At 34.5% G+C, this 23,470-nt stretch overlaps 1 protein-coding gene across 3 annotated transcripts in view; it reads right to left on the bottom strand.

Moving 5' to 3' along the window:
* Nucleotides 1-23,470, bottom strand: part of LOC105480797 (gamma-aminobutyric acid type A receptor subunit beta2) — a 276,867-nt gene that overhangs the window by 34,598 nt on the left and 218,799 nt on the right. For 2 of the 3 annotated variants that reach the window (XM_011739964.3, XM_011739965.3), the window contains exons 7-10: nucleotides 20,221-20,358; nucleotides 18,346-18,498; nucleotides 14,789-15,033; nucleotides 10,257-10,370 (exon numbers count right to left, since the gene is read on the bottom strand). In XM_011739964.3, coding sequence (XP_011738266.1) covers nucleotides 10,257-10,370; nucleotides 14,789-15,033; nucleotides 18,346-18,498; nucleotides 20,221-20,358 — 650 coding nt within the window. The remainder of the gene's footprint in view (nucleotides 1-10,256; nucleotides 10,371-14,788; nucleotides 15,034-18,345; nucleotides 18,499-20,220; nucleotides 20,359-23,470) is intronic. The other variant, XM_011739966.3, reaches the window with a different exon arrangement.

The raw sequence follows: 23,470 nt of genomic DNA, 5'->3' as shown, positions 1-23,470 counted from the left end.
TCCTTTACTTCTTTCCTCTTTTTCTATTCCTTGCCTTTTTTCCTTTCTTTCTTTGTTTCTCTCTCTCATTTATTTATTCATTCATTCTTTCTTTTTTGACATAGAGTCTCACTCTGTCGCCCAGGCTGGAGTGCAGTGGTGCAATCTTGGCTCACTGCAAACAACCTCCACCTCCCGGGTTCAAGCAATTCTCCTGCCTCAGCCTCCTGAGAAGCTAGGATTACAGGTGCCTGTCACCACACCTGGCTAATTTTTGTATTTTTAGCAGAGATGGGATTTCACCATGTTGTCCAGGCTGGTCTTGAATTTCTAACTTCAGGTGATCCACCTGCCTCGGCCTCCCAAAGTGCTGGGATTACAAGTGTGAGCCCTTTCATTCTTACTTGACAGCAATAATCATTAGAAATCACTAGAAACATTTAATGTGCTATTTATACGGTGTTGCAATTATCTTGTGTTATTCCAGTTAAAGGCTATACAAATTGGAAAAAGTAGGAGTTTTGTTTTTGCGTGGTTTGTATGTGTGTGGCAGGTGAGTGTGTGTGTGTGCATGAGATAGAAAAAAACAACAACGTAATGAAAAGATCACACTGGCAAGTCAGGCGAGAATATGCACACAGACACACGCTCACACACTTTTGTATTTTAAAAGTGATATATACTAGTAGTAACAATTACTTAATGAGTACAGTGTATGTTATTTGGGTGATGGATAACCCCAAAGCCCTGGCTTGACCATTATTAAAATTATGGATGTAGCAAAATTGCATCTGTGCTCCACAAATTTATACAAATGAAACAAAAACAAACACTTTAGAAAGATATAAAGAGAAAAACAGAAGTGCCCCTACCATCCCAACCCACGTTCCAAATGTAACCACTGGGGAAAATATTCTAAAATAAGTAAATGATGCTTGTGTTACTCGTTTTACTCCTGGAAAAATATAAAGTTGATCATTCTTGCGCTAACAGTAACTCATCATTCAAGATGCATTAAATGCAAAACATGAAACAATAAATTAGCTATTTTAAAAGTCTCAGAAAAATTTAGAAGACCATATGCTTAACCTAGCATTCCAAGAGGAATTTAGCTATTCCAGAAAACTTACAGATTATAATAGAATAAGTACATGGACAATTTAAAAATTAAAAACTTTTCATAGCATGAATGAGAGCTTGGGGAAAAATATCTGAAATACATATATTAATAAATGTTAATATTTTATTATACCTAGAACTCTTGAAACTGAAAACAAAAAAGCCCTTAACAAAAATGGGTGAGAATAAGAATAGGCAATTTACAGGGAAGCCAATTCAAACTGCATATGAATGTATGAAAAAATGCTCAATATTTTAAGAAATATGATAAATACAGGTTAAAATAACAAGATTATACCCATTATAAACTGCAAAGAGCAATCAATAATCAGTGCTGCTGAAGGGAAAGTGAGAAAGAAGGGTCTTAGAGATGCGTAAATCGTTATAATATATATATGAAAAACCGTTGCAAAGTACTGCTGGTGTTTTTTCTCAGGAAGATTGGGATTCAGAGAGTTTTACTTTCTTACATTTTTAACTATTATGTAAATGAAAACAACCATGTGCTTTAAAAAATGTAAGTGGAAAGAAAAAAATATGATCACTGTAAAAGGAAAAGATTTATCTGATAAGATTGGTGAGAGAGAGAAAATATATATAGAGAGAAATTAAATATTTTTGCAAGGTTAAGAATACTATCATTCTTTATTTATAGAGTCTGAATTTTCTGCCATGTTTTATCTAATCTATGTTTATTAAAACATTTATACATGATTTTTTGCCTTTTATGTATTTTTTCCTATTTTTAGAAAAAATATTTCAATCTTTGACTTATCTAAAATTTAATTTGGAGAAAGGGGTAGGTTAGATATATGGTATTGCATTTAAATACTCCCAAATTGTCGCTCACTGTTTACTGAATAATTCACAGATTTCCAATGATGTGAAATTATATTTTTATTAAGAACTTAAATTTGTTATGCTTCTAAGTTAATTTATGTTTCCTTCACATAGAGAACATTGGGCCAGTGCTATATTACATTCACGGCTGTGATTTTATCAGTCACTGAAACTTCTAGTGCAAAAATCTTCTCTAAAATTTTTCACTTTCTGGATTCCTCACATACATACTTTTCTTTCAAATAAACTTTAGAGTTCTTGGGTCAAATTTCTAAAATAAACCACCAAGGAAATAAAATCAAAATGACATTACACAAAGTTCATAGAATACTTTAGAAAAAACTCATCTCTTATAAATTTTACCTTTTAAAAATACTTTAAAAAAACACAAACTTTCTTTTATTAAAATCTTATTACTGGGAAAAGGGCTCTTTTCTTCCCTTCCATTACATATTTGTTATTGTTTATATATTCTCCATATAGGAACAAAGTTGTGGGAACTTCCCAAACTTCTCATATTGTTTCTAAGTCTTTCCCAGTTAATTCCCTTTAATTTTGTTTGAATAAATTGTTGCTCTTGTTTGAGAGTAAAATTATTTCTTATCTTTTTCCAATATTCCTTACTTTCCCTAAGGTGATTTTATTAGCTAGTTTTTTTTTTAAAAAAATTAAACAATAGTGGTGATGGTGGGCATCCGTTTCTCATTCTAGCCTGAACTGTTCCATCGTAAGCCAAGAGGCAAGAGTCAGAGTTTTTCATAAGACAGGTAGATAAAGAGAAATAAAGAGAGAGACCCAGGTAAGGAAGCATTCTTCACTTTCTAATTTCCTAAGAGATTTTAAATTTATAACCAAGAAAGAATACTAAATTTTTGTTAATTTTTGTTAATGTCCTTTTTGGTATCTATGGAAACGGTATAATATAAAAATATAATAAATATATTTTATATACATATATATAAAGTTTTTCACCCTTTCAACTCATCTATATGGAAAATATTGCCCTTATGATCTGAAATAGCACTCTGTGGTTATGATGTAGTTTGCTTTCTGTATTTTGTGGATTTTAGTTGAAAAATTAATTTCAAAACATTTTCCCCACTAATGTTCACCAGTGAAGTGGATCCATTGTTTCCTTCACATACTTTTGTTTTTGAAATATAGTTTTGGTACCTTATTTATGGTATGTGACCATCTAAATCATTTGGAAGTTTTTCTTTCTCTTTGCTATTATTTACAATATTTTATTTATTTATTTATTTTTATTTATTTATTTATTTTGAGACGGAGTCTCACTCTGTCGCCCAGGCTGGAGTGCAGTGGCCGGATCTCAGCTCACTGCAAGCTCCGCCTCCCGGGTTTACGCCATTCTCCTGCCTCAGCCTCCCGAGTAGCTGGGACTACAGGCGCCCGCCACCTCCCCGGCTAGTTTTTTGTATTTTTTAGTAGAGACGGGGTTTCACCGTATTAGCTAGGATGGTCTTGATCTCCTGACCTCGTGATCCGCCTGTCTCGGCCTCCCAAAGTGCTGGGATTACAGGCTTGAGCCACCGCGCCCAACCGATTTACAAGATTTTAAATACCACTAGAGGTATTTGCATTTTCATGTTTGATAGAATTCATTGTTGAAATCTTCTGGCCTAGATGCTCTTTTAGAGTGGGAGTTATATTTTTCTGTCAATTTTGTTAAGTTCATCTTTGGTTAATTGGTCTGTTTTTCTTTTCTATTTCACCTAGGCTAATTTTTTTCTAATTCATATTTTCTAAGGGTGTCATGAATTATATATTCACATTTTCTAAGATCTTTGCATAGTTTTCTTTTAATTTCCCCTCACTGTTTAATTATTATGCTTTTAAAAATTACTGCTTTGGTATATTCATATTGTCTTCCTCTTTGCTTCCTTAATAACCTTTTCCTTTATCGATTATGTCTTTATTTTACTTGTGGGTTATTTTATTTTGATTTTCTACTTTGCTAATTTATAATTGATCTTGATTTTTCCTTCTGCTTTATTTAGGTATTTTTTTGCTCAACTTTTTCTAACTTCTTAAATTGTATGTGTAATTCAGTTTTGAAAACTACTTGCTAGAAAGATGTTTTAAGCTATGGCCATTTCATTGTTAACTAATTTAACCACATAACTGAGGATTAATTATGTAGTATTTAAAATTAATATTATTTTCTAAATGGTCTTCAATTTAATTTTTATTTTTATTGTATCTTTGACATGTGACTTGCACATAAAAGAGTTTTTACAAATAGTAAACTTTATAATTATACCACTTAACATTTCTGTCATTTCCTCCTTTGATTTCCTATCACTTCAATTTATTTGGATGTATTTTTATTTGAATTATATGATTTATAATGATCATATCTTTATTTGGGATGGTAATTATGATTATAAAACTATCTCTTGGTTGTGATACTTTTATCTTAAATTCATCTTTATGTAGTAATAATGATCAATTCTCAGCTTTCTTCAGATTTGTAATTGCCTCATTTGTTTTTTCCCATGACTTTATTTAGAACAGTTTCTAATACCTTTACTTTAGAAATATCTCTATTAAAAAGCATTTTGTTGGGTTGGTAGCTAGATTCAATCTGAGAAACTATTCTTTCCATAGATGAGTTGATATATGCTCTACACAAAGAAGCTTGGCCTTAATTTTGTCATCTGAATTTGTGCTCTAAATTAGCATTGCAGTCATCCTTATTTCTATTTCTGACATCAAGATTTAGCTACATCATCTGCATCTTTCTTCATTTCCTTCAGGTTATGAAGGGTTTCTGTAAGATTTATTATCAGTTATTACATCTTCTACTATAATGGTCCTCAGGCTGTCATGCTGTAGTGTATACCACTGAAACCTGGGGCATAGAAAAATGTAGATTACTAAGCTTTCCCCACTAAAGATTTTGATCTATACTGTCTCAGCTAGAATCTACTTTTAGGCAGATGTCCCAAGTGACTGTCATGTTGGCAATCTGCGACAGATCCCTTGAGAAACACTGTCATAATGGGAATCTATGTTATCTAGGCTAATTTTATTATTAATCTTTAACTTCTGGATTCATAAGCTCTAAAAATAAAAGAGTAAATACTAAGTTCTTGTTATAAATTAGCAAACAAACATCTCCTCTCTCCTCAAAAATACCACTGCATAATTTTAATTTATATTATAAGATTATTTCCTGTTTCACTGTTTTTACACATATTTAGTATCTAGTTTTTAAAATATTTCAATTCGGTTTTATTTGGAAACCTTAACTCCTGGACGTGTATAGCTTTAGTTCTACACGTTATCTTTTTATTATTATTATTATTATTATTATTATTATTATTATACTTTAAGTTCTAGGGTACATGTGCATAACGTGCAGGTTCTACACATTATCTTTAGTTCTAAATGTTAGCATACCGGTCTTTCCTGTTCTAAAGTTCCTAATTTTGACTACCTTTTACTTGAGTCTAGATTGTTATATTACAATATTATTTCCCACAAATAAGGACTCATAGATGCTATTCCTTAATGCCTTGCAAATTGAGGATAAAGTATCTTTCATTTGTCATTATGAATCAATAGTAATAACTTAGGTTATACTTTCTCCCCTTCAGAAACTTTTAAGACATTTTCCATTGTCTAACAATATTTAATACTGCTGTGGAGTATATTAAAAGCTAACTTTCTTTTCTCCTTGTAGGGCATTCACTTTTTCTTACTGGAAGTTCAGTAATTTCAGAGGAATATAATAAGTAGTTAAATACGTTGTATAATTTTTAATCTTGGAACCCATTACATCCTTTTAAACTTGTTATACATACCTGTAAATAAATTAATTAATGCAATTATTAATTAATTTCCAATGGTGCTAATAGGTACAGCAAAACTTTTCCAGGGAACAACCTGGTAATTAGCGGGATTAATTACTTTCATTACATATATGTACAAATACAGAAAGTACAGCATAGTAGTTAAGTATGTAGGTTCTGTAGTCATATTTTCTGTTCAACCACTGCTTAGCTACGTAACATTAAGAAAGTTAATCATGTTCTGCGGGTCTCAGCTCACTACTCATAAGAATATAATGATAACAATATGGGGTAATAATAAACACTGACGTAATATATGTAAATTGTCTAAGCACGTAGTAGGTATTCAAGAAGAGTTTATTATTGTTATTATTATTAATATTTTGAGATAGAGTCTCCCTCTTTCACACAGGCTGGAGAGCAATGGTGCAGTCTTGGCCCACTGCAACCTCCACCTTTGAGGCTCAAACAATTCTCCTGCCTCTGCCTCCCTTGTAGCTGGGACTACAGGCATGTGCCACCATACCCAGATAATTTCTGTATTTTTTCTAGACAGGATTTCACCACATTGCCCAGGGTGGTCTTGAACTCCTAGGATCAAGTGATCTGCCTGCCTCAGTCTCCCAAAGTGCTGGGATCTCCAGGTGTGAATCACTGTGCCCAGTGAAGAAGTGTTTATTATTATCAGCATTTTTATAATTAGATTCTGACATTAGACTTAAATATTTTTTTCTATTCCATGTTTTCCATTCTTTGCTAACATTAAGGTTCTGCATGGTTGATCCACAGTACCTGTTCTGTATATTTATTATGCTTCTTCTGAGAGATTTTTATCTCTAAAACCTTTTCCTCTGCATTTGGCATGATTTACTACAACCTGAACTTTGTGTTACTGCCTTGATTTTTTGGCCCAACTGATTATCTTTCTTACTGTTTTAGATTGATTTGTTAGTTTCTATAAGGATTGCTTTGCTTTCGTTTTCCCTCTTTTAATCTCTTCTTGTTTATTATTTTATTTTTGATTTTTGTTTCACATATTCTTTCAATTTTGGTGAGAAAATATTTTGTTACAGGATGTTTTCATTTATCTTGAAATATACTTTTTAAATATACTTTTGAGATACTTTTAAACACATTTTTAGTATCTTGAAATATACTCTTTTTTTTTTTTTTTTTTTTGAGATATTGTCTTGCTCTGTTGTCCAGGTTGGAGTGCAATGGCGTGATCTCAGCTCACTGCAACCTCCAGCCCCCGGGTTCAAGCATTCTTCTGCCTCAGCCTCCCTAGTAGCTGGGATTACAGGTGCCCACCATCACACCCAGCTCATTTTTTGTATCATTAGCAGAGACATGTTTTCACCATGTTGGCCAGCCTGGTCTAGAACTCCTGACCTCAAGCGATCCGCCCGCCTCAGCCTCCCAAAGTGATGGGATTACAGGCCTGAGCCACCGCGCCCGGCCAGAATATACTTTTTAAAAATATAAAGGTCATTATGTGTCTTTTGCATGTTGAGGTCTTCTCCTTGCCTTCCCCATGTGGTAGTTTTCTCACATAGTTGTGACACTGTTTCTTGGTTTAGATGCTTCATCTTGATGGAGACATTGCTTCTGGGTTTTCCATATGTTCAATTAAAATTTAGATAGATTTCTTTTGATTCTGCTTGCACTAATTACTGGACTTGCTTATGCATCTCTGCATCTTTGCAGAGCCTCAGTTTGAGATGGGTATTGATGGTTTTTATTTTGTTTTTCTATTGCCATTTTATTATTTGTGGCTTTTGGAAAGAGGATAGATACTACACACGGGATTTTGGATTCTTCTCTCTCTCCTCTTTTCCAGCATTTATCACAATTGGACCAAGTTAAACATGTTTTCTGTTTCTTCCTCATTTGTGGGAATGCAAGGTAATTGTGTGCATATACACTGTGTGTATGTGTTTGTATGTGTGTGTGTGTACTACCACACTCTGAGATGGCTATTAGGTATGTAAACTACTATAGAACCTTCCTAGGGAACAACCAGACAATATATATCACCACTTTAGAGTCATATAACTTTGAACCTAGCAAACCAATTTTAAGAAATATATCAGGAACAATGGTGTGTAAACCTGTCAGCAATGTGATGTTGATTTTATAGTTGTTTATAATGGAAAACCACTTAGAAACAATGCAAACATCAAACAATAGGTGCTTATTGAATATATGTTAAATAAATTATGGCACACACATTCAATTACATATCTTATAGCTATTAGAAATGGTGTATACTTAAAGATATGAAAAGGTAATTAGGAAATAACTGTATATAGAAGATTAGAATATGATTTTTATATAAAAATATGTCATTAAATGTGAATAAAAGGCAATGTTGATAATGATTATATCTGTGTGGGAGTGTGCAGGTGATTTTCACTATCTTTTGTGTAAATTTAAGAACTACCATGAATTTGTTTTGTAATCAGAAAAATAGCTATAGAACTAAATAAAATCTAAGAAAGATACACAATCCCTGCCACCTTCTCCAGAATAATTACAACTATTATTTGAATGTCCTTTGCCTGGTACTACATAAGGCTGTTAGTATAATTATTTCACTTATTCTTCTCGGTAGCTCTATAAGACAGAAATTAGATTTTTAGTTTTCAATTGAGGAATTAAAGCTTGGAAAGGTTAAACATGTCTAATGTCACACAGCTTATAAATGACAATGCCTGAATATGAACCCAGTACATATAACCATAAAATCCACTATTCTTCCCAGTACCTTTTGCAATTGTGACATATATCTTGATGCTCTTACAGGTTACAAGTTTACTAGAAAGCTCGTTATTTGAACTTTCAAATACTAGACCTTATTTCATAGTGTGAACCTAAAAGAGGACTCAAAGGACAGCAGAAAGACATACCCAACATAGAAAAGTATAAAAACAAAAGACATTAGAATTCATATTTCAATTTATAAAATTCATTTTCATTGAACATTTTTGTTAATATGACACTTTATGAGATAGAGGAAGAAGTCTTAACAAATTAGTGTTCAAATCATAGGATAAGAGAGTATTAACTCTTTCAAGCCATCAACTGAACAATTTAATGCGCCAATGAGCAAATTTTCAAAATATCCTCATCATCTGAGGATATCCTGAATTTTCATGTGGTTTTATGCAGTCTTTACAACAATCATGTAGTGTGTTTGATTTTGGTTTTCAGAAATACAGCCTTCTTCAATCATTTTCATCATAAATCCAACTTTCATACATATTTTCTTCTACATAATTAACAATCGACCCAGAATAATGCCCAATCAAATCAGTCTACTTTAATTTCAACAAGAGTAACTAAAGTTAAAAAATAAGGACAGCAGCAACAACATAAATGAGATAGTCTGAGAGCACAGACATAGTAGGTGATGGAATGTTTAGGGGATTGGAACAAAAAATAGTGATTAACAAAATTTCAAACATCTCTTCTGTAATGTAATTATTACTATTTACTAGACTTTGCTACTATATAACACAAGTAATGAAGTCAAAAAGTGACAAAATCCAGAACAAAGAAGCAATTCAGTAGCTTATCCATTTTGTCCCCTACCCCAAAGGCAACAACAATGATGTATTAAAGATTCTGGAGTCAAAGCCACAAAATTAAAGGAGAGCCTTATACTTAGAATATATAATAATGGAAGCACTTCTGGCATCAAGTCCTCATAGAACAGATTCACGAATATCCAATATCATTTGCTAAACACTGGAGTTGAACAAGTAGTAGATGATAGGGTGGAATGGTGACAATTATCTTTTTCCTCCTTCAATTTGGAAAGCAATATGAATGACAACTTGCCAATTAAGATCACCAACACATGAGGATTCAGAAACTAAACTATGAATCAAAAACAGGCTTTCTTTAGAGTTCATTTAAGTCAAGAGTTTTGGTAAGCAACAATGTCAATTATTGGCTTTTATCTGTCATTATAGTAATGATGAGCCTGCCAATACAATACCTATTTGTAAAATAAATAACAAGAAATCAACAAGGACTTGATGCAAGCGTAACATTCTTAGACACAAGTTAGCAATGTAGACAAATTTCTGAATTCTGAGCTAACCAACAAAAGGAATGATTAATTCTCCACCTACTCAATCCAAAGCATCTGAAAAAAACCAAGCACAACAACAAAACTAAGAAATAATGATACTCTTGTCCTCTCAGGACAAATGAAAAGAATTCTCAAAATACGATCCATTAAATTTCTTTCCCTAACACAACAATAATTCCTGAGCGAAACACCAAAGCTTAGGTTCACCAAAGCTATACTGAAAAACTAAACCTAGGAAAGCCCCACAAAGGTCTCCTGAAAAAATTTTAACTTATCCCCAAGACTCTGTGGATACATGTTCATAGGTTATCCGCAAAGACCCCACACATTTTTTTAAGGGAACAGCTAAACAAATTGGCCCCAACAGAAATACAAATAAATGGATTAAAAACTGGCTATCTAACCGTATACAGAGAGAAATCGTAATTGGTAGTCCGTCTAGTTGGGGAGAGGTTTCCAGTAGGGTCCCACAAGGATCGATATTGGGTCCCATTTTGTTTAATATCTTTATAAAAAATCTGGAAGACAAAGTAGAGAATGTGCTAATTAAGTCGATTGATGCTACTAGATTAGGCCTGATGGTTAAAGTAAATTGGATATAGATAAATGCTACTGGTCTTTAGAAATCCTTTAGATCAAGGCTAACAGAGAATGGGAATCTGAATAAGTTTTTAAAAAATGTTTTGTTTTTTAAAAAAAACATCAAATTCCAAGCAGTAGAAGTAAATTGATTGAAAGTATCTTAGTGGCTTTGCATTAGAAAAGATTACGCACAATGGATAAAGACAACACAAAGAGTCACAGCACCCACGAATGCAGAATAAAGAACACTCTTAAATGGAGATCTCTGTGGTGCAGCTTTAGTTAGAAAACTGTTGGCTGCAGGTGCATTTGATATGTGCAAGTACCATGGTGGTAAAAAGGTAAGAATAACTTGATTCTCAAATATACATGTTTTTAGTATTTGGCAGAAAAATAAACAAGGAAACAATATAAAGCTTAAAAGAAAAGTAAAGGGAGTTGAAACCTAAAGCTATGGGCAGGAACAGTGGGTGAAATCAATCAAAAGCAAATTCCATTAGGACACACACACACACACACACACACACACACACATGCACACACACACACCACTAGAAGAATGCAAGAGAACATAGGAAAGACTCTCCTAGCATTAGAATAAAGATCATGTTTAAACTACTTCAAAGGACACTTTGGAAAAAATATTCAGTAGACCTCATGTTGGTTTAAATTTTATTTTTAAAATCTTAATACAGTACTACTTGTCGAATGAAGACAACTGTGAAAGTGACACTTGCTTATAAACTTTCATGTGCAGGTAGCTGGGATTTTTCAGGTGAAATCAACTGAGTTGGAATATATAAACTAACATGGAATTAACTTTTCAGTTTTTGTTTGTTTTTTATTTATTTATTTTTTATTTGCCAGCACACTTGTATGTACACTGGAGAAGGATAGAAAAATCCAGATCAGAACTTTTAAATGCTTGCTATGCGACCTTGTCTATTTCACCTTCTTTAGGCACACAGGCTTTTACGTCGATGAAATGACAGGATGGAAATTATTTAAGAGCTGCAAATTCACTTATTAAAACAAAAATGTAAGGGAAGCTAATACAGAAAAGAGGCTGAAAAAAAAAATGCGGCAGTATCTGCTGAATCAACACTGGGCTCCCACCTAGGCAGGCTTCCCGTTTTCAACCCTGCCTGACCTCAGGACAGAGCATGTGTTCAAAAACCACTTTCAAAAATCTGACACACTCCTTCCACCTTTAGGAAATCACCAGAGGAAGGTGAAAAATTTAATCCCACTCCGATTTTCCCAGAGCAGCCAACACTTAGCTGATTATAAGTGCTTGATCTTGGAAAAAGAAATAACTATAGAATTACAGTTGAAAAGAAGGGACATTCTTGATAAGAAATGGGGTGGTATTATTCATGATGCTGACACAAAAGACAGCACCACATAATCAGGAGCAATGTGGACCTCCTCTAACATTGCAGGCTGGGTGAACAAAGAAACAGTGAGAGTCTGGAAAGCTTGATGGTCAGCGTTTTGTTTTAATCTAATCAAAATGCGTTGTAGGTTTTCTGCTCTGAGAAATAATTAATAAAGTTTGATGCAGTTGATTTGCTATAGATTTTACAGCTAGTACCCTTTGAAAAATGATTTTCTTGATTTGACTTTAAAACTTCTAACACACAACTTTCGCCTCTAAACAATACTCTGTTTTAGGCAGGTTACTGCATTCCACATGGTAGGGCATGTAGAACACATACGCAAGCATCACCAATAAGTACGGGGACTGCACATTTTATTTTAAAAAGTAATAATGCTTACCACTTACTGTATTTTAATATTTTATTAATATTTATCACTTACTGAGTGCCTACCATGTACTGAGGACTATATTAACCTCTTTCCACATTATCACAATTGTGTTCATAAATAACTTTATGAGAGGAATTAACCCCATTTTACAGATGAGAAAACTAAAGGGTCAGAGAGGCCAAATTTTCTGTCTACTGTCACACAGTCGTTAAATGGGAAGGTAAATATTGAACTTGAAAGACTCTGAAATATTTGTTCAGAACCATTGTTCTAAATCATGACTCCTGATGTCTTGATTCTCACACATGCTGCTCAAAGAAAATGGAGAAACAACTTTGCTAAAGAATATTTAGATGACAAGGATATTATTTTTTTCAGTACCTCAGTTTCTTATGTCTGAAAACAAGAAGTTATGGGGAAGCTATCCCGTGTACTGCGGAATGTGTAGCAGCAACCTGGGCCTCTACACACTAGATACCAGTAGTAAACCTCATCCCCTAGTTTTTACAACTAAAGATGTCTCCAGACAATGCCTAATGTCCTGTGGGAGAAGAAAATGCTCCTGTTTTGAGAACCACTGAAAAATACGAAATAATCTCTGGTATCTTTTTTGTTCTCTCCTATTCCATCACTTGAATGGTCGGGTCTACCTTCAGCCAAGAGGATAGGCTTTTCACCACTATGGGGTAACTGCCTGGTGAACTTTTCTCTATTTCCATTTTAGAACTATCTGAAGCTCTGCAGGTTCAGTTTGTATTAAACCTTCTCTCTCCAGGTCTTAACTTTATCGTTTAAATGCAAATTGGTATAAAAAATAGGGTAGATGAAAGTGAAGAGATCAGGTGTTATTAAGTTAGACTTGCATTATGCAATTGATTTAGACTCATTTCAAACTGAAGTTCTATGAGATAGTGTTATTTATTTATTTATTTATTCATTTATTTATTTATTCTCTTTTCTTCTCTAAGACTACCATGTCAGGAAAATCAGAAAATAGGTTTAGAAAATACTCTTTCATTTGACAACCTGAGAGAACCACAATGGTAAGTTGGAATCTATTGGTAGATTCCAGTAAGTCAAACCTTCGGTATGGGGAAGAATTTGACAATTTCCTAGACCCTTATGGTGTTTTGGTTCCAAGGGCCATACTTAAAATTTGCAATGTTGCAAATATCATCTTCTAAGCAAGAAATGCCTTGGATTAGACAATAGTCTAAAACCAAATATTGGACCTATGGATATGTGAAAAACATTACTGAGTTAGAAGCTTCCATATGGTTTGCTCCAAATACAACTTAATGGTAGAGATTATTTATGCTTTGCTGTCCTTGGAATTAAATTGAAGTTAGAAATATCAAAACATCAAAGAAATAATCAGTTTTTGTTATAATTAATAATTCCAGATGTTTTAAAAGGATTAATGTTTTCCTAGTCCCATCATGATGAACTATTTATTGGTCCAATATTACACACTACTTTATAAACAGTATTTAGGACAGATACGAAAATCAGACTTTTCTTTGGCTTTTGCTAAACGTCTAAATGTGGTTTCTGGGAAAAGACATATAAAAGTATTCTGTTAGTGCAGAAAGTGCTAAAACAGGAAGCCAGGTGAAGTTTAATATAGAGAGTAAAGAGAGCTGGCTCTACTGGGATTACCATCAAAAACCTTAAAGTGGTGATTCTCAAATTTGGATGTAGATTAGAACAACCTAGGGAACTTTTAAAAATTATGATGCCCATGGTTTCTCCAAGAAAATCAAATCAGAATTTCTGGGGAAGGGACAAAGGCTTCAGTTTTTTTTTTCAATCTGTGCAGGTCATTCCATTGGCACCCATGATTGAAAACTACTGACTTAACAAATAAACAGAGTTTACAGTTTTGTGGGAATTATTTGACCATGTCTGACTTAAGCAAGATGGTGGCCTCATATAGTCAAATGCTGCAGTGATAAGTGGTATATGTGCAAGGCATTATTATTTAAGGAGAAAATTATTTGTCTTTTCCCCCCTACTCTTCTTATATTCTTCTGATTACTTCAAAGAAAGAGTCTCAGTTTGTTGCTTGGTTGGTCTGTAACACATCTCTATACTTGCTTATCTTTCCTTTAAGTCAAAGAGAATGCAGATTTAAGGACCGGAGACTTCATCTAGTATAAATTAGAACTTAATGATATAGTTTTTTAAATTTGTTACATATATATATATATAAATATAAAGCTATTGTCCAGTAAGTAATACTGACTGAAGTGACATTAAATTTCCTTTTTAAATAAATTAGGTGAATAAATTTGAAGAAAGCATAAATAATTACAGGTACTATACTCATATGTGGGAAAAAATCATAAAGGTCTTCTCATCTTTGAGCACTCCTCCTGTTAATGAAAAGGGCATCCCAATCTTGTGTCATGAGTTTGGTCTGTAATTGTGCTTCTATCATTCATTGTTTGTGTGATTTGGGGAAAATTACCCATTCTCTTCCCTGGGCTTGGTTTCCTCATTTGCTCAACAAGGTCATCAACCTGTATTGCTAGCATTCTTCCATGAGTTTAGGAAGCAAGGAGGGCTTGCCCTTTGAATTTACCTTGTTGACGTCCAGGCGCATCTTCTCATTGTTGGCACTGGCAGCCTTCTCAGCTGCTTTCTTTTGGCGTTGGGGCCCCCTCCCAAAGAAGATGTAGTTGACTAAAGCATATTCCAGAAGGGCCATGAAAACGAAAACAAAGCACCCCATCAGGTACATGTCAATGGCCTTCACATAGGGGATTTTAGGGAGAGTTTCCCGGAGGTGGGTGTTGATTGTGGTCATTGTGAGGACAGTTGTGATTCCTGAAAAAAAAATGGGAGAGTTAGAGTAATAATGTTCCTATCTCCTTTCTTCTTTCATAATAGCTGGAAAGGTGATCTATATTCATTTTCTCATTCATATACGCCACAGCCTATTTATTAGGCCCTTATTATTTTATGCCAGCCATGTGATAGGGTATGGAGATAGGAACAAATTAACTTACAGTGATCACTGAACATTTTGATCACTTCTTTTAATTAAATTTTTGTATTCATAGTTATATATCTAGTGGGGGTTTAAAATGTGAAGTAAATGCTATGATGGGCACATATGTAAGGTGAGAGTTGAGAATATGGAGAGGACTCTAGGTCAACTTTCTGATGTGGCAGGGACAAGGTTAGGAAATAGAGACTTTTAAGTTGATTTCTGAAGAATGAGTAAAAGTCACCCAGGCAACCCAGAACTGGGGGTCAAAAGTCATGTTTGACTTACAGGGACTGCTGGTAGAGAGAGCTTTTATAACAAGGTTGGATTTCAGGGAGAGTACACAGCCCATTACCATGATCTCAGGAAAATCACTGTGTGTACATTCCTGGACAGGATGGGAAGAATCGTGAGAAGAGTGGAGGTTATGAGCCATACAGAGAGCCTAATGGGGGAGTTTGAACTTAAAATTAAAGGCAATGTGGAGCAGGGGCCAGCTTCAAGCAAGGGGGCAATTTGCTTTTAGAACAATCACTGTGGTGGCAGTGTGGAGGATGGGGAGAAGCAGGCATGGCAGGAGTAAAGAATGCCAGTTAAGAGGTTTTCAGAGTAATTCAACTGAATGATGAAAGTGAAGTCAATTAAAATAACAACAAGGGTATTGAAATTAAAGAATACATTATACAGGCAATATAAATAAATGATTATAAAACATTTGGGAATTAGAAGTGGAGGATAACAGAGAAGCAGGAATCATAGTCCTCAGGTATATGGACCGGACAATTAGGTATATAATGCCCAGATAAATAACACAGATGCTTTCTAGGACTCCTTATGGAAAATGTGACACTGGGTCAGACTGTAATTGTTCGTCCTGTTGAGTTGGTATCTCTGACAGTGGGAAGTAATTTCCCTCTAAGCTGTAATTGGAAGGTAAATGCACTGAAAGTCCAAGGTCCTGAGTATGATAAAGTCCAGCTTTGTAGCAAAATAGTGACGTGAAAATAGACAAAGATCAGAGGTCAAGATCACACAGATGGAAAGTCGTAGAGTTGCCACTGGAATGAGAATCTTTCTGACTCAGGAATCCAGGCCCTTAAACAGTATCCGATAACACATGCTGAAAGTTAAATTTCATTCCTATGATTTTTGGGGGACATAGTTTTCTGATTTAATTTTATCTCACTAGTAATAATGTCATAGTTTCCATTTTGTTTTTATACTCCACCAAGGAACAGCTACAGAAAAAACAAATCTGAGCATTTGATTCAGAGCACACCCATAAAACCTTGGTCTTGCTTTAGATACAGGTATCTTACATTTCTCGTCTTCTGTATAGCCATCATTTTGAGACATTTTCCAGTTTCAATTTTCTCTTCATCATTTCAACTACGGATGATCCTGTATCATATGTATATAATAAAACTGACATTGCTGATTTTACTATTTATCTAAATCTCATTTTTAAAGTATTTCTGAACCTAGTAAAAAATTGCTCACATAAAGACATTTTAAAAATGTCTTCTAAAAACTTAATAAATTATTTATTCTTCCTGTAATAGATACAAAAAAGACAGGTTTCAACTTTGGAAAAATGGGATATTTGCAAATTTTATTCATTCTTTCATTCCGCAACTGTTTACTGAGCACCATTCCCCATGCAAGACACTGCAGATATAAAACTAGATATGGACCTTTCTTCCATGGATCTTTCATTGCTGAAGGGGAAAAGGACATCACACAACTAAGTAAACATAAGTTATAACTGTGGTTAGTCTAAACACAGGGGAGGTCTATGGCACTGCAAGTGTATATATCACAGGTGCTTGACTCAGCCTGAGAGGTCATTCCTTCTCCTTCCTTCCATCGTTGAGCCACATAATTTAATTTTAACCCCGTAGCTGAAGTGATCCCTTTAAAACAGAAATCAAATCATGCCACTTTTATGCTCATTCAATGGCTATTTCATTCAAAATAAAAGCAAAACTTTGCCGTGGCCTACCATCCCTTTGTGACAGCCCTTTTGTGATCTTTTAGGCCCCTTTCACTAACATTGTCTTTGCTACTTCCCCTGAACTCACCTGGCCTCATAAGCCTCCTGCTGACACTCTTGGATTGCTCCCACCCAGGGCCTTTGCAGTCATCTGGAATATTATCACCCAGATATCCACATTGCTCTTAATCTTCAAGTCTTAGTTCCAATGACAACTTCTGAGTGAAGTCGGCCCTAATTATTCTAAACTGAACTCCTAGCAAACCCATGCCCCCTTGCTTTATATCCTTCTATAGATTTACCATATTGTATAATTTATGTGGTTATTAAATTTATTGTATATCTTTTACTGCTAGATATAACTTTCAGAAGACTGATCTATCTCCAGTGCTTAGTACAATTAGCATATGTTAGGTATTTAACAATTATTTGTTGAATAATAAATGAGTGGCTCTTCTAAGAAAGTAATGATTGAATTGAGGTCTCAAGGTAAAAGTGAACAATTCAACATTTTAAAGGGAGTAGTCAGAAACCACAATAAACAAGATTGTGTAAAAGGCCATTAATTTACTTTATCTGAAGTTAATAACAAAAATGTTTATGAAATGTAATTTATTCTCCTCTTGTATTTGTTAGAAAAAAAAAAATCAAGCATAAGATGAGAGATGCCACAGATTACTTCTCAATATTCTTACTTTGTTGTCTCCTGCCTTAGCCATGCTACTCTGAAATGTTAATAAGACTTTAGAATTCTTTCTGTTTATCCATTTGCTACACACCACATTGTCTCGTCTTTCATGCAGGAAAAAAAGGTGGAAGGGAACTCTTCTTAGGTAAAGAAGCACAGACACAAATTGAACAATTATGCAAGCAACATTACATGAAATATGTTTCAATAAAAATATCAAACTGATGGGACTAATCTCATTATCAACAGCTATACGGTTAACTAATAATGACCTGAAAGAGCTTTACTTCATGTTTAATTGATTTAATGCTGAATCAGATCACCCAAAGTCTCATAGCTAAACTCTTGCAGTGTGAGAGGTTCAGTTCATCATGCATCACAAATTTCAGGATAAGGAAAACGCGTGCATGCAAACGCAGACATGTACACACAGAGTCAAAGTCCACAAGCAGTAATAAAATGACCTACCTAATGCCACCCTTGCAGCTGAAGCATCGTAGTTAATCCAGAAGGAGACCCAGGAGAGGATGGTAATCAGGATGGAAGGCATGTATGTTTGCAGGATAAAGTAGCCAATGTTTCTCTTAAGCTTAAAGCTGAGGGATAACCTGGGATAGGAACCTAGAAAGGCAATTTTAGAACATCATCATTATCAATCAATATTTATAGGATACTTTTCTTTAACGGTCCATAAACAGTACATCGTCTCTCAATTCAGATTTAGCTCTTGGTGAAGGACACTTTCTTCTGCAAAAGTAGTCTGAGAGCCTTGAGTTTCTAATTACCAGGAGTTACTTAGTGTGGAAAGCATCCTGTACTCATCAGTAATTAAAAGAATTCCAGCTCTTCCCTACTCAGCCTCATAGAGTGAATCAAACATGGTCCTCCTCTGTAATTGTTAGGACAATTTGAGACAGTCTTTTTCTTCACTCTTTCAATTGTTTCTTAGTAAGTTCATCCTTTAAGTTAGTCTTACATGAGAGTGAGGCTGCATGTTCTGGCCATAGTAAAAGAAAACTCTTCTCAAGCCACAGATTGCAGTTTAAGTCTGTGATCAGTGGTGATGTTTCAGGGAATGTGGGTTTTTGTAGGTTTTCACGTACATGCATTCTTTTCTTTTATAATAGTTTCATTGCTTCCATTGGAGTTCTAAAAGTACACCTGACCCACCAAAAGGTGGAGAATCATTGCTTTTGAACAATATTTATGGGAGATACAACTAAAGAATCAGCTTCCTAAATCTGGGTCCTTTGATGGTGATGACCTGGGGAATTACCCTTTAATAAAACAAGATAACTAACAGAGCACAGTCTTAGACTATAGGAAGTTCACATGGTAAGTAGCCAGGGAGAGGATATTCTCATTGTTTGGAAGAAAGCCTTGTTTAGTTTTTGGAGGGCTAGGCTAAGTGTCTGAATATGATAGTAAGAATATTCTAAGTAGGAACTCATTTTCATAGATTTTTAGGAATTCAGCAGACCTCAAACTTAGGAAAAGTTTCTGTTTGTTGTTGTTGTTTTAAAGTTAAAGGCAACTTTGTATTTTTATTAAGTCACACAGCTTTTGCCTGAAGTGGTTTGCAGGCACAAAAAGTATCTGACTTCTTAGCAGAAGAGCCATTACAGTATTAGTTATTTCTGTGCCTGTGGGGTTTATTTCAATAAGAAAAATATAAAGAAGCATACCTCTGTGGGTTTAATATTTTTGCCTAAATGAGTGTCTACCAAATGATTACTTTCCTCAGCTTTATTGCTACAAAAATGCAAAAATTTTGCTGATGAAATCAAGTATGACCATCTAAAATCTCCATACTGGAAGGATAAAGATGGCAAAGGCCTCGGGATAATCTTAACACCTGAAACAGCTTTCTGTTCACAAAGGAGGTAAAACTGTGTAAAGAAATCCTTTGAAGAAAATATGAATTCCTCCCATCGTCTTTGGAGAATTTCACGTGATCAGACTTGAATGAACCGCAACTTGGCTTTCCCAGTGATTCAAGGGATTATGATCAATTCTATGGGAAGCATAATGTTATAATGTTGGGGAAGAGCTCTGAGTCAGGTCTTCCTCTTTCTCTTCCTGTATTCTTTCTAAAAATTAGTTGCTTCTCCAGCAAATGAGATACACTGAGATGATCCTCTCAGCTCTGCTGGGGTGGCTTCTGGAAAGTAATAGTATGGGTCCCTAGTGGAGCAATACGCTTCATGGGAAACTGATGGTTTTCAGTGGATTTGTCTTCTAAAGTCGTTGTGCTTCCCTGGGACATAACTCTAATATAAGTGAACACGTTTAACAAAACATGGTGAAGATTATTTTCCCTTAACACTTTTCCATGATACAAACCTGTGGAAAAAACAACCTTCTTGGTGATAAGTTTGTAATCTACAATAGAGAACTGTGGAAGTTCAATTTTCGTTACTCCTGTTACTGCATTATCATCGCCACGCCAGTAAAATTCAATGTCATCAGTTGTGTATCCATCTGTGAAAGGAAACATACACAAGCACACACACAAATACAGAAAACAAAACAAAACAAAAAAACAGACAAAACAGAAAAAAGAAACCTGTTTAGAAGATGAACTATATAAATAATATAAAGATATAGCTAAAGGCTGTTATGTGTTTGGTATCATACAAAACATTTCAAGTCTATTACTGTATTTTATCCTCATGACGATCTCATTAGGGTAGTATAATGAGGCCTATATTAGACTTACAGAAGCTTAGAGAAATTAACAGTATAGACTCTCTTGCAACTAGGAAGTGGTATAGTTGGGACTTAAACCCAGGTTTATCTGATTATGAATCCCATTCTATCAAACATTACCACATTATCATATAACATCATCACATAACCCTAGTTTTACTTTATGAGAAGATAAAATAAGAGAACAATAATTTAAACTATTAGTACAATGCTGAATATTAACAAATTCTCCCCCAATATAAAGCATATGAATTATAATACATTTGAATTTCAAGCCAGAAGTGATTATGAAGAATCATCTGTTCAATATTCATGTAGTTGATTTTGAAATTTGACTTTGTAACATATTTAGTTTCAAAGAAAATCTTCCACAGAAAAGTTCAAAACAGCATTAACTTCAATCGCTTTGAGGAGTAGATATAAATGCATAGTGTACGTTGGACATGCACAGTGCATTTTGGAGGCATGCTTCCATTCATTCCACAACTATTTATTAAACACCTACTATGCATATCAGGGCACAGTTGCTGGGGATAAGATTCTGTATAACAAAGACATATTCTCTGTTATTAATGATACTCTCAATTCACAGGGTGGACTACAATCTTAAGAAATGAGCACACATATAATCCTAGCTAGTAAGCAAACATGTAATAGCAATGAATAAGCACATATTCGATTGTAAACAGTGCTATACAGGGATGTATGCCACAAAATCCAGTGAATATTAATAATATCTTATAAATTCACCCACCCTCCAGAAAACCCCAAATAAAAAGCATATACCACATTTCATGTAAAGAGATATCACATTCATCTTTTCAAAGAACTTTTGCATCTGGATAGTTGATTTTTACAAGTCTGGGAGACAGGCAAGATGGATATTGCTCTGCCATTTCCAAAAACAACCCAACAAATTGAAAATACTGCTTAAATTCTTTGCCTTTTGACATGTGACTAGTCAGTGTGACAGGGATGACAAGAATACCAATCCTTGACTCTTAGCCCCAGATGATTTTCAACAAACCACCTCTCTTTCCTCCAAAGAGAGGGAGTTCAATCTTTAAAATAAGGTAGAAAAAAATGGTTTTTTTCCCAAAGAACTAGGATACCTTCAATTGCAGAATCTACATCAAACAGCACAGCTCAAGCTGTATGGTTTAGCTTTTCTAGAAATCTACAGTTCCGTTTTTTTCATAAGAGTAGCCACCTTATCTGATGCAGAACTACAGTTTTCTGGAAGAGTTATAGAGCATTTGAAATTCTAATACCACAACCGAAGGCCTCTGGATATAGTTAATGATTTTCAAAAGGCTTCTTTACTTGCAAACAACACAAACTATACTGAAATCAAAATTGTAGAGTTTTAATTGATTATACACCAGCAATATTGTATTAGTATGATCTAATGAAGAGCCATTTGCTTTGGTAGAAAGTCTTTTTTATGTAACTTTCATTTAAAAGTAAATTTCAGGGCAAGGCACAGTGGCTCATGCCTGTAATCCCAGCACTTTGGGAGGCCAGCATAGTAGGATCACTTGAGGCCAGGAGTTCAAACCATCCTGGGCAACATAGTGAGACCCTGTCTCTATGAAAAAATGATAAAAAATTGGCCAGGCATAGGCAGTACATGTCTATAGTCCTACCTACTTGGGAGACTGAGGTGGGAGGATTAAGTTCAGGCATTTGAGGTTGCGGTGAGCTATGATGGCACCACTGCACTCCGGCCTGTGTGGACAGAGTGAGACTCTGTCTCTAAATATATATATATATATATATAAATACATAAAAGTAAATTTCAGACTTAAGATTTCAACATACATTCCAGGTATTAAGTGAATTGAACAGTAGGCAAATTCTCAGAAAAGAGCCCCTCACTTCCCTCTAAAATTCTCTACCCAATCCTGAGAAGTGAGATGCCTATCCCATAGGATAACTGTACTTTTCCTATGATTTCAAATTTCCTAATGTGTTGACAAAATACTCAGTCTGAGGCTCCATGTCAAATGTAATCCAATTTCTTATCAGTTCTTTATCCATACCTCTCAGTTATGAAATAGTTCAGAGACAATGACAATCCTACCTTTGATAAACCAGCTTAAAATAACAAAAGGACTACAGCTCCTAAAATCAAACCAAGTACTCAGAAATGCACTGTAAATTTTTTTATTATATAAATATGAAAAAAGGTATTTATGAAAACAGATGGTAATCATGTTCCAAGAAGTTACTCCTAACCAAGATTCTCCTTGGTTTTCCAAGATAGTAACTGGCAGCATGTTGCAAAATAACAACTGCCATTTATTGCGTTAGTTGGTGGTATATGCTAGGCACTTTGTTAACTAGACACCAGCCCTTTCTACAGAGAGCTAAAGCCTCTACTTCAAGGACACTGGGTTTAAGATGCCCAAGAAACCAGCCGAGATTCTTATTTAGCTAATCAGGAATTGGCGTGGTATCTGATTTTCTTTTTGATAAGCATTCCAGATAATTCTATTGTAGATGACACGTAAAAACACTGAGAACCACTTGTCTAGCAAATGAAAAAGATAATGATAGCAATTAAAATAAATGCAGTTATTTATTGAGTGTTGTTATTCATTTTACTAGGAAGTCTATTAAGCACTTCACTTTCATTATCTCATTTAATCTTCACAACAATCATTTTATAGGTGAACAGTATTTATATACATTATTTGAAATAATGAGCCCTGATCCTGCAAGTTAGTTACTTTTGTTGTTAACTCATCGTTGAGAAAACTGAGATTCAGAGATTAAGGACCTTGCTAAAAATCACACATCTAGCAAGTGATAGAGTAAGGACTTGATGCCATATCTATGTGACGGACCTCAAGGAAAGCATTTTTTCCACTGCATTCCCTGC

This window comes from Macaca nemestrina, chromosome 6 (genome assembly GCF_043159975.1).
Source record: "Macaca nemestrina isolate mMacNem1 chromosome 6, mMacNem.hap1, whole genome shotgun sequence".
Lineage (NCBI taxonomy): Eukaryota > Metazoa > Chordata > Mammalia > Primates > Cercopithecidae > Macaca > Macaca nemestrina.
This window is presented reverse-complemented; position numbering and strand designations above follow the sequence as displayed.